This window comes from Mauremys mutica, chromosome 3 (genome assembly GCF_020497125.1).
Source record: "Mauremys mutica isolate MM-2020 ecotype Southern chromosome 3, ASM2049712v1, whole genome shotgun sequence".
NCBI classification, from domain to species: Eukaryota; Metazoa; Chordata; order Testudines; family Geoemydidae; genus Mauremys; species Mauremys mutica.
In genome coordinates, this window is record NC_059074.1 from 155,664,254 (window position 1) to 155,676,392 (window position 12,139).

A 12,139-nucleotide genomic window follows, 5' to 3' on the forward strand; every position below is an offset into this window, starting at 1 on the left:
ATTCCTGTGAAAATTTCCTTGGAGTATGTCATGTACATGAGTGCTCAGAGCCCCGGTTAAATATTTCATCCAGAAGACAGCGTCTTTAGCAGCAGTGCCATCCTTGCATCAATTCTCATAGGAAAATAATGTAGCCTGATCTTTCTTTGGTTATTCCAATACTTTTGCTGAGATGAAACAATAAATATAATGTAACAGCTGTTACTATGATGACATGTAAAGATAGCGTAATAAAAACCCCTTACTAAACAAATTCCCTCAAATACATTGGAGTGTATAAATTCCATTTAGAATGGCTATACAGTGTGACACAGTTATTTATGAGCCATGCCTTTGCGAGAAAATAGTATAAATCTGCTATCTTGGGGGAGGGGGAAAGACTGTGTGCTTGTCTAGACAAGCAGTTAGAGCTCAACAAGCTGGTGTGTAAATCTACACAGCACTGGCTTGCTGTGCACTAACAAGCTGCCTGGACCGTACTACCACACACTAAAAGTTCCCTAGTGCACTTTGATCTACCCTGCTTTGAAATGGGAGTAGGTGAATGTGCACTAGGGGCTAGTCTACACTTACCGTCCGGGTCGACGCGTTGAGTTCGACTTCTCGGAGTTCGAACTATCGCGTCTGATCTAGACGCGATAGTTCGAACTCCGGAAGTGCCGCGGTCGACTCCGGTACTCCACCACTGCAAACGGCGGTGGTGGAGTCGACGGGGGAACCGCGGAGTTCAACCCCGCCGCGTCTGGACGGGTGAGTAGTTCGAATTAGGGTACTTCGAATTCAGCTACGCTATTCACGTAGCTGAATTTGCGTACCCTAATTCGAACCCCCTTTTTAGTGTAGACCAGGCCTAGGAAATGTCCAGTGTGTGATACCATGGTCCGCATGGACAGTTAGTTACGGGGCAGGCTAGTGTGAGGTAGATTTACACCCCAGCTTGCTGTGAAATGAGTGCTCATCCAGACAAGCCATGTTATAGAGGACATGGGAGCTGTCTGGACTGCAAGGCATTAGGGGACAGATCCACAGTTGGAGTAAGCTGAAATCGATGGAGGTGTCATTTGGCATCTGGGTCTTATTCTGAATTCCTGCTGGTGGAAAGTGGAAGTGACTCCCATTTACATTACTTAAGGTAAAACTGGTATGACATCAGAATCCGACCCTAGATATTTACCCAGCTCTATCACACAACATTAACCCTCCATGTCTGTCTATATACCGGTATACCCTGCACAGCACTTCTGTTATACTGCCAACACATAACATCCAGTCTGCTTCAGAGTGGTGATATGATTCGTCCCACAGTGTATCGAGAGATTAATAATGATATTGCTGCTTTGTTCTGGGAGCGAACGTTAGTACATGCTATAGTCAGACCCAGTGCCAATGTAAACTTCTTAGGCCCGGTCTATGTGGGAAAGCTTTTTCGGGATAACATAAGGAGTGAATCTAAATCAATATACTTATAACAGTATACACCCTGATGTAGACACACTTATTCTGGTATAAGAGTGTTCAGATGGGGGATTATATTCCAGTATAACTGGTAAAACCTTTCTGTGTAGACACACAGCCTTACACAGTTCTGTTACTGCCCCTTGCTAATGACTTGTAGCAACCTCGCTTCAATTCTTGAGCTTCCCATTATAAAGACCTACATTGTATCAGAATTCTGAGGTGTACCAGCATTCATGCTTGAGCTAGATTTCTGATAAGATCTGAGCCATAGGCAAATGTCCACTGGAGACTATACTAGGCTGTTTGGGGAGTAGGGTGACCAGATGTCCTGATTTTATAGGAACAGTCCCAATTTTTGGGTCTTTTTCTTATATAGACTCCTATTACCCCCCACCCCCATCCCGATTTTTCACACTCACTGTCTGGTCACCCTATTGGGGAGGCACAGCCTTCCCTATCCGGCCCTCCATACCATTTGGCAACCCCAATGTGGCCCTCAGGCCAAAAAGTTTGCCCATCAATCAAAGAAAAAGAAAAGAAAATGCACATACCTCGGGTTCAACCTGAGGGGAAGAAAGGGGAAAAAGCAGATTTTAAATATAAAATAAGCATGTAGCTGATCTAAAGCTCTGTTCTCTATTCCAACTCCCCTAATTAGACAAAAATTTCCTTGGTACTGTTATCTAATGTCAAAGCTGTCAGTTCATGCAAGTCCCCCCACTTCTCATCACCTCCTCTTCCCTCAGCCACACTCACACCAGCTCCACTGAATGGCAGCTGATCATGTGTCTCTGAAGACAGAGTTCAGCCCTTAATCTTTATGCAGAGGCAAAAAACAACCCCCCCCACCCAAAGTGTTATTCTTGCCCCCATACCAGCGGATGCTGCTTACCCTGAAGATCAAAAAGCCGGTGAACAATGTTTGTGCATCTGGCATATTATTGACAGGTTTTCGCATCAGTGACACCACCACATTATAGTTTTTCAGGTCAGGCTCCTCCACTTGGATAAAGTACTGGGGGTTCCTTGAAAATGCACCTGCTGTGAAATGATTAGTAGTAGTAGTAGTAGAAGTACATAGCATTCAAAGGCCCCTGTCAAAATCAGGACCCCATTGTGCCAGCTGCTATACATACACATAGTAAGAGATGGTCTCGGCTCCAAAGAGCTTACAACTGAACCAGACAAAGACCAAGTGCAGGAGGAAGGAAGTGTTACTATCCCTAGTTTAGAGATGATGAGCTGAGGCACAGAGACACTAAGTAACTGGCCAGTGGTCACCCAACAAAGCCGTGGCAGAGTCAGAAATTTAACCCAGATCACCTCAGTCTCAAAACCAGGGCCTTAACCACAATCCCATCCGTTCTCAAGCCAGTAAGGGCAGTTTCTATTAAAACCCATGCAGACAAGGATACTCTAGTGGAGGAGAGGATTGTGGCTTAGAGGTCATAGCTGCACAACCATGAAAAGGAGGAGGTGCAAATAAATTCTCCCCTTTTCCCAGAGGGCTATTGTTCACCATGAAAAATATAGGGTGTCAGTAGCAATGATGCAGATCTAAAGATAAAGGCCTTTTGGAGACCAGTCAGACAATGGAGCCAAGGTTTTGGTTAGTGATAAGTAATGGCCTCGAGGAAAGAGAGCTGGGCTGGCATGTGCATTTTCAAGATGGACACGCAAGACTGAGAAGAGAGCTCTCTCTTAAGATAGACTTAATCACAGGGGCAAACACTTGATTGTGTTGGTTTGGGCTTCAGAGATGACGGTTTGCTGACGAGTGGTTGTATTTTGCATTACGGCATGTTCAGTCACGAACTATACTAGAAGGTTGATGGCAAAATATACGTCCATGGAAAGTGGTCTCCTCCTACCCACTGCCAATAGAGTACATCCAGCCATCTGACAGCCACAAGCACATGGACTCTTAACACAGCCATGCCTATCAGTCTCACATTGTGGTGAAAGTATCTCATTCTGTTCTTTACAATACGTTGACAAATTGTAAACAGTGTTACTAGGAGACTGAGGCCTGTCTATTGCTAAATAATGGAACAGCATTGAAGATAAAAGCAACCCTTTCTTGATCACAAGATGCTCTCATAGATTAAAATAACAAAACCGAATAAGAGGTGCAACAGCAAAAAAACCCTGAAGCTCAACACAACTGAACGATCAGGGCACAGGCAGCAATGCTGATGGCCTCATCTACCCAAAGGACTGTCCTACTGCAACAGAGCTTTGGGATTCTAGTCAATTAATTCTACATGTATATGTGTTCTGTAATATTATTTCTTTGCAAAACAGGCTGGCTTCTCGCCAGCTCAGACTCTCCAGCCCCATCCTAGCCCTGGGTCAGCCAGGCCCGATATAATGGACCAGTGAGTTTTGATCTAAGAGAGTACAAAGAGTGAGTGAGTGTGTGTGGGGGGGTGGGGAGGGGAGATAATGGGGATGGGGTAGGAGATCAGATTGGGACATTCATTACCATTATGATAGTTGCTTCCACCTGCAGTGAGTCCTCGAGCCCATTGGTTTACATACATGGCCAGGGACCACCTTGTACCACGCTCATCTCCAAAGTCCAGAAACGATGGGGTGTTATTGCAAATACACAGTGAGAAAAATTGCTCTGCGAAAGCTTGACATGACATCCTGGGAAAAAACGAGACGTTTGATGTTTCCGTTTAATACATCGGTTGGATACTAACGCTTACACTCACTGTGTGGGAAAGTGGAGCTATAGCCAAGGCACAAATGCGGTGTTACAGGCTTCAGCTGATCGTGACAATGCCTTGTGGAAGATGTGAAGTCTCAGAGTGATCACATTCGTACTACTTAAAGCCCTGATCCTACAACTGGATCCTTGGGGGCAGAGCTTTGTGCCTATGTGGAACCCCATTAAAGTCAATGGGATCCACCTGTACGCATTCAGCTCCAGAATCAGGCCTACCATGGTGAGAAAAGCAAGCCTTGGCTGTGAAGTGGTTGGTCTCCAGAAAGGAAGACGCTGGACCACCCTCCACTCTCCAGTGCCCCAGGCCAGCCCCCACCCATACTGTATTCCAGCCCATGTCCACATGGCACTCTCCAGTGCCCCAGCACAGGCCTCACACTGCTCTCTCCAGCACCATCCTGGCCCCATCCAAATTACATCCCAATCTGCACTCTCTCTCTCTAGCCGTAGCCTAGATCCATGCTGCTCTCTCTCTCTGCTCTGCTACCCTCTAAGCCTGGCCGCACAAGTCTGCAATGAGGGAGACTTCCCGGTGGCTAAGGAGTCTGTAAAAACTGTGGCAAAGCTGTACCTTTGCCTGACCAGACACATGAAAAGCTACAAGCCTAGACCCGTCAGGAAAGCCCGAACTCTGATGGCCAGAGTCCTCGCTACTGTACCCTGCTCCTCTCTGCATCCCCTTGGGTAGCTAATCCTTGAAATTTTGTATTTCTTGTTTAACAGGTCACCTACCTTGTGATGGGCAGCCTGGCCTTGTGGCAAGGGCACTGCACTGGGAATCAGGAAACCTCAGTCCTGGATCTGCCACTGACCTGGTGTGTGATGTTGGGCACATCCCTTCCCCACCGTGAGCCTGTTTCCCTTCCCACCCTCGGTCTGTTAGATTGCAAGTGGGGGCGAGGACTGTCTCTAACAACCTGTTTACAGAGCTTCCAGCACAATAGGGCTCCAAACTGACTCAGAGCAGAGACCAAGTTGACGCCTAAGCAAAGTGACTGAGCCATGGGCCCCAGGAAAACCCAGAATATCCAAGCATTAATGTGAATGTACCAGAATTCTCCATCGTCCTTATCGTCATAGAGATCTTTCTTATATTCAACTGGAACTCGGTCCCACTGCGGAGAGCTGTGAAAGGCAACAGAACAGCAATCAGCAATGAGGAGTCTGCCCTGGGCTTCATTCAGTGATTCTCAGCCTTTTCCATCCTAGAGTCATGCTCCCATCTAGCTCCAGGATCTGGCCCAAGAGTGCACATGAAAAATGATGGACTGAGAGCCTGACTGGTATCCTACATTCAGCCCCAATACAATTGTAAGCAGAGTCAGGATGAGCTCTACCCTGACATCTGGTGGTGAAGTATGGGGAGTGTGGAAAGGAATTTCAGGTATTTGCACTGGCATACCCAACCCACCTAGCATAGCCCATGGCAGCCTGGGATGGTTATTTTGACAGCTCTGGGATCCCCAATTTCTTTGTTATTGGGGCAGGAGGAATAAAGTGTTGTCACCCTGATTATGTGAATGAGGAACTATGAGACTGCCTTAGGACAGAGATGTCTCACTATCCATTAAGTAGAACTTGCTAGACAAGGGACATGGGTGCCAAGTCCCAGTGAATGGAGAGAGGTTGGGGATTGGTGTGTGTACCTGATGGTATGGGCCCCTTTTGAGGGCTTGGAACACCAATTGCACTTCCTCCTCTCTCCACTGTTGAAGAGCAGAGCTAATTTTGAATCCTTTAGGCGTCCATCTAGAGGCTGCTGACCAACGGTGCACCAGCACCTAGGCTCCCCTACTACAAGCTGAAATCACTAAAAGAGCTAAGCTTACTGAGCTGAGATCACTGAGTGCTGTGGGGGAGCCTGAAGATCTATCGCTAAGCAGCTGACAGAGCGGAGCAGTTTGCAGCATGTTGGAGCAGCCCATGAATAGTGAGCGGAGTGGAGCAGTTTGCGGGGGATGGCTGAAGCGGCTCACGGGTTGGCTGGAGGCAGGGGCGGCTCTAGGCACCAGCAAAACAAGCTGGTGCCTAGGGTGGCAAAATCTAGGGGGCATCCCCTGCTGCCGGGGGGGGGGGCGGCAGGCTGGGCCGGCGGACCTGCCGCAGTCATGCCTGCGGGAGGTCCACCGGAGCCCCGGGATGAGCGGACCTGCCGCAGGCATGACTGCGGAGGGGGCGCTCGTCCCGCGGCTCGGCTGGACTACCCGCAGGCGTGACTGCGGCAGCTCAAGCGGAGCCGCCGGACCCGCGAGCCGTCCGCAGCCACGGGAGGTCCAGCCGAGCCACGCGGGACCAGCAGTCCCTCTGCAGTCATGCCCGCGGGAGGTCCGCTGCTCCCGCGGCTCCGGGGCGCCTCCCGCGCATGACTGCTTGGGGCGGCCAAAAAGCTAGAGCCGCCCCTGGCTGGAGGAGCGGAGCGGCTGGTGGAGTGGAGCCGGTCATGGTGAAGGCTCCAGCAGAACTCCACAGAGAGGCGGAGCAGTTGGCCCCGACCCACGTAAGGTGTCCCTTAGCACCCTGTGTGCGTGACCCCCCCCCCATTTCCACCCAGGCTGGGGGGGTAAAACTCTGCAGATAAACTTTTGAACCCTGGGGTGGCACTGACCAGAGACAGAGACTTTTGGGTTGTTGGACTTTGGGGTGATTGGACTTAAGACCCTAAGGGGGAAAGGACAGTGCCAAATGTACTTGGAGGTGGGTTTTTTGCTTATGGTTTGTGTATAGTCCTGTTTGTGGTGTCTCTCCAACGTGATGCCGCATTGTTTCCCTCCTTTATTAAAAGGATTTTGCTACACTCGGACTCTGTGCTTGCGAGAGGGGAAGTATTGCCTCCTAGAGGCCCCCGGGGGGGTGGTATGTAATTGTCCCAGGTCACTGGGTGGGGGCTCGAGCCGGTTTTGCATTGTGTTATTGAAACAGAACCCCTGGATACTGAACCCGGCCCTTGTTGCTGCCAACTCAGAGGGGCAGAAGGGTTACACAATGGTAGCATTGGCAGCACAGTGTGTTTCCACCCACAGCCATTGGGAAGTGGTGAAGTTCCCTCCATCCCCCTCCCCCCCTGAAAAATTCTGTGAATTTTTTCTGTGAAATTTTTCAGGTTTTTGTTGAAAAAAACTGAAAAATGTCCAATTGCCAAAATACTGAAAAAAGTTGGGTGGGTTGTTTTGTTTTTGGACAAAAATCTGAAAGATTGCTACCAAAAATGGAAATTTTTGGTGAAAGTTTCCATTTTCTTGAAAAACCTTTTTCTGTCAAAAAACCCCTCTTCTGACCAGTTCTACTTCCACCTGTAGGTTCCACCTGCTTCACCCCTGACAGGGGCGGGGGGACAGCTGCAGTGAGTGGAATGGTACTTCTGTCCCCATGGGCATAGCCAGTCCTTGGGCTGACTTTTAAACCAGAGAATTAGCAGTGATGGTTCTGGCTCTGTGGACAGCTGTCTGCTGGGAACCAGATTGGGACTGCTAGCCATTTCTCACAGGCCAACAACCAGCTATCATGTGGCAATGATTTGCAGCTACTGCATCTGAATGACTATCTAGAAGTGGAACGTTCTGCATCCCATTTCCAGTTCCCTGCACATACCCTTTGGTATCCGAATGCTTAGTGAACTACTGAGGCTTTACATTGATATTACTTCGCAGCGCCCCTGCCACACAGAGACCACATTAGCCAGTCGGTTGTGTTATTTCCAAACAGCAGTTTTATAATTAAGTGATAATTGTATTTTCTGCAGAGCAAAAGATAAATAAACAGAGCATGAATCAATAAGGTATTGATTTATGCAGTTTACCTTTAAGCACGCTCCACCGAAATTTCAATTACAGCGAGGATTATAGTTCACCCTTCCAAAAAAGTGGGAAATGCTGTCTGAGCCGATAGCTATTATCCCAGCCTCAAACATGTCTGCATCACCTACTATACTCCCACTGGCCCATCCAGACGTTAAGTGCCAGACTTATTTTCTCCACGGAGAAGTTATTAGTGTTATCATCCACAGAGGGAAGGAAAATTGTTGCTATTAAACCACAATGTTGTAGTGGCAGCTTTACAACTCTCTAGCTAGGAGAACACAAGCTTCAGTCAGCCATACTGGATTCCCCTCTTGATACCTATGTGCAACAAAGTCATCACAGTGTTTCCTCTGGATCAATCTCTTACACTTGGAGGGGAGGGTGAATCCCCAATGGAACAACCAGGAGGTCTGGCCTGCAAAACCCATTCATCCCTTGAGATGCATGCTGGTCCTAGAAGATCCATTCAAGACAAGGGCTATGTGAATGGAAGCTCCATGCCTCTGCACTACCTCCAGCCCCCTCCCCCTCCCCAGCCCCTTGGCTTGCAAGCATCCATCCATCCAATAGAGCAGTGCTATCATGGTCACTCCCCCTGCTGGCTACTCTCCCTCCAGATTCGACATCCTGGAGGGGGAAAGCACCCAGGTAAAACTGCAGCAGGAGCATTCTGCATTGACATCCTTAGAAAGTTCAGCAGCACACAAGCTGCACCCTATATTGGATGCCTGTAGAGCATTAAACAGCAGAAAATTGTGTAAGGGGATGTCCAGAACCTGTATTAGGTGAAAACAGTAGCTATCCAGTCTGAGATTTACCTGTAATTTATCCACTGTGAAAATTGCTAGCTGAGAGAAAGAGGGATGTCTGAACTAGACCCAGTCTGGAGTAAGTATAAAATAACATTGCATTTATGTTTTCAATCCCAAACTGGGCTCTAGTGGGAGGTGGGTTTGCAGATGGAAAAAGGGCTTAAAGCAGGTTAATTTAGTGTTGCCTACTCCATTGTAGTTGGCCCTGGAGAGCCTCCTTGCAGTAAACCCACAAAAGTTTCACCCTTCTTATGAAATCAAATCTTTAAAGTCGTACCTATCGCTCCAAGGCCCTCTCCATTCCCCGTGACCCCAAGGATTCCACACTCTGATTATATCTTCCCAGCCATTCTTGTATGGTATCTGTAAAGGAAAAGAATAAAAAGCCAACCATAGTCACAGCCTTCTGTGATCAGGATATACAGTAATACAAATGCATCTTTTTTTATATATCTTTAAGAACTCGTTTAACTCCTGCCTTCATTTGGCTGCAGCTAAAATCAATGTCTCTTTGCTACATTGTATTAGAAACAAAGCATCAGAGAACACTACACCCATTTTTTCCTTAGCATCATGAGTAGAGGGCTGACACAGTCAGAAGCACAGACTGCCTTGCCACATCACATGACTGCAATATGCTAATTTTGTGCGACTGCCAGCAAAGCCAGTGACTTCGTAGTACAAGGCCACCCACGATTAAAATGTATCTATATGGAGTGGGGAGATGCACTGCAGCAAATGCTGAGAACAAGGGACTGGGGAACCTGTCTGTCTGGCTATTTGTGGTATTTCTAAGATGCCTGTCATCTGGGAAGCCAATCCCTGACTCCTGGCTTCTATTCCCAGCTTAGTGTTTCCCGTTAAGGCGGTGAGCTTCTGTGTTCTGCACAAATTGGAACATCTGGACTTGAGTCTCTTCTTGCTTTCTCTAGTGTAACTGAGGAGTAACTCCACCGAAGTTGGCAGGGGTGGGGTAAACTGGTGTAACTGACAGGAGAACCAGACCTTCTGTGTGGCTTCCAATTCTTGTCCAGATACAAGGAGTTCCTAGAAGTAATGAAGGCATGGCTCACTGTGGCTAGGACACCTTCCAAGGCAAAGAGACATCATTTTCTGGTAGGCGTCAAAGTGCTTTCCAAACACAAAACCTCCCAACCCCCCACCCCAATGAGGTAGGCAAGTATTATTTTCCCCCTTGCACAGAAGGGAAACTGAGGCAACAGAAAGTTAAATGACTTGTCTGTGCTCACACAGGAAGTCAGGGATAGAGCTGAGACTAGAAGCCCAGGTTTCCTGACTCTCAGGCCTGTGGTCTAGTCAGCAGCCATGCCGGGGCAGCTCCTCCGCCGGTGTAAATCTTCACAGCTCTTTTTACTTCAGTGGAGCTACACCAGCTGAGACTCTCACCCACTCTCTCTTTCTTTCCATCAAGTGGTGGTCATCAGCTTGCTCTCATGCTTCCCCAGCTTCACCTCTACCCACTCCTCTCCCCCACAGGGCCCGGGGTCACAGCAACCCACCTTTCCCCGGGGTAGCTGAATGGGGCTCACCCTGGAGCCCAGCAACCTCATGCTTAGATCAGCCTAAGGGGTCACTGCCAAGTGAGTCACAAGGGAGGGAGTGATGGGAGCTAGGAATCAAAGCTAGGCCTTTGGCAGTTCAAAGCTGTTAGGGCAGCAGGACCAAAAGCCCTTCCTGAAGCACACAGACTTTAGTGTGTGTGTTTAAAGGGGTCAAACTTGAAAGCATTTAGACAAGAAAGAAAGCAAGCAAGCAAGCGAGCTAGCAAATTTTGGAAACAATCCCCTTGCCAAGTGCTTTGAGATCCTGGGATAAAAGCTACTGTATCATTTATCCTGTGTCCCTCTGTGAATGAGACTCTTTAATCACTGCTGAAGGCCACACCCCAGGAGTTAGTCCAGGTCATTGTCTGGCTTCTCTTTTATTTGGTTGCTGTTGAAACTAGCCATGTGAGTGACAGATTCATAGCTTTCAAGGCCAAGAGGAACCACTGTGATCATCTACTCTGACCTCCTGTATAGCACAGGCCAGAGAACGTCCCCAGAATAACTCCTAGAGCAGAGCTTTTACAAAAACATCCCATCTTGATTCAAAAATTGCCCGTGATGGTGAGTCCATCATCGGGACAGCTTCTCGGGATGAGCTCTGTCCTCACTCCACAAGAAAAGGTGCTGACTGCAGTAAGTCATTTGCTTTCCTGGATTATTTTGTTGTGCCAGATTAGTCCCTTCTAAATCAATATTAATATTTGGTCAGGGGAGGTTGTGTGTTGGAAAGATACGCCTAAAAAGGTAGAGAAAGTCATTTTTTTATCCGGCTGAACTCCTGACTTTAGGCCACAGTTTGAAGCCAGAGAAAGTTTGCTCTTGGATCTGTGAAGTGCAAGCTATATCCCTTGACTACAGAAGATGAAGATGATACAGCCTCACCCTTAATGGGATTTTATAATCCTTTGTCCAGATTCTTGACAAAAAATATGAAAATTTAATGGAACAGAAATTGTAGGAAATGTTGATTCACAAGTGTTGAAATCTTTCATTTTGACATTTCAGATTGAAACAAACCATTTTGACATTTCCCAAATCTATGTTTTGTTTCAGTTTGTTGAACTGCCTTGAAATGCTTCATTTCAAGCCATTCAATATTAAACTACATTTTCCCATTATGGCACATTGCCTCTAAGGAGCTGTACTTTGGGTTCCCTTATGTACTAGGCTCCCTGGCTAGACTACATCTCCTACAATGCACGCCAAGGCATGTGTCTCCCATGATGCACCACACAGAGTTTGGGCAGCGGGAAATCCATATTGCATAATGGGAGATGTAGTCCTGCAGGGAGTTCAGCCCATAACAAAGAATGTGGGTCCCAAACTACAAGTCCCATAAGACATCTCACTGACCAGAAAATACAACTTTGTTTTATTAAACTGATTCTAAACATTTCAGATCAGTTCAACAAAATGAAGTATTCTGATTCAGGTAAAACCTACAGGGAAAAAAATCAAGAATTTTTTTTTTAAAGCAAAATTGAGATTTTTCCCAAAGAAAATTTTGATTGTGCAGAAACTGCATTTTCTATCTGGAAACTCCTAACCAGCTCTACTACTAGACCCCTATCAAACAGAAAGGAACTTTTGCCCTTTCAACAGCAGAGTTTCCTCCAAAGTCCCCAACAGTGGCAGCCTTGCCATTCTGTCATATCTTAATCACAGGCATTCCCTTCCCTGAAAGCCATGCATACATCTCACATGTCCCACCCATTATTACATTCACATTCTCCACCTATCCACTCTGACTCCTCACCCCTACAATTTAGG

At 47.3% G+C, this 12,139-nt stretch overlaps 1 protein-coding gene across 1 annotated transcript in view; it reads right to left on the bottom strand.

The window, feature by feature from the left end:
* Positions 1-12,139, bottom strand: part of CAPN13 (calpain 13) — a 61,392-nt gene that overhangs the window by 18,779 nt on the left and 30,474 nt on the right. The window contains exons 8-12 of the mRNA XM_045010330.1: positions 9,079-9,164; positions 5,243-5,317; positions 3,944-4,110; positions 2,351-2,496; positions 2,010-2,021 (exon numbers count right to left, since the gene is read on the bottom strand). Of these exons, the coding sequence (XP_044866265.1) occupies positions 2,010-2,021; positions 2,351-2,496; positions 3,944-4,110; positions 5,243-5,317; positions 9,079-9,164 (486 nt within the window). The remainder of the gene's footprint in view (positions 1-2,009; positions 2,022-2,350; positions 2,497-3,943; positions 4,111-5,242; positions 5,318-9,078; positions 9,165-12,139) is intronic.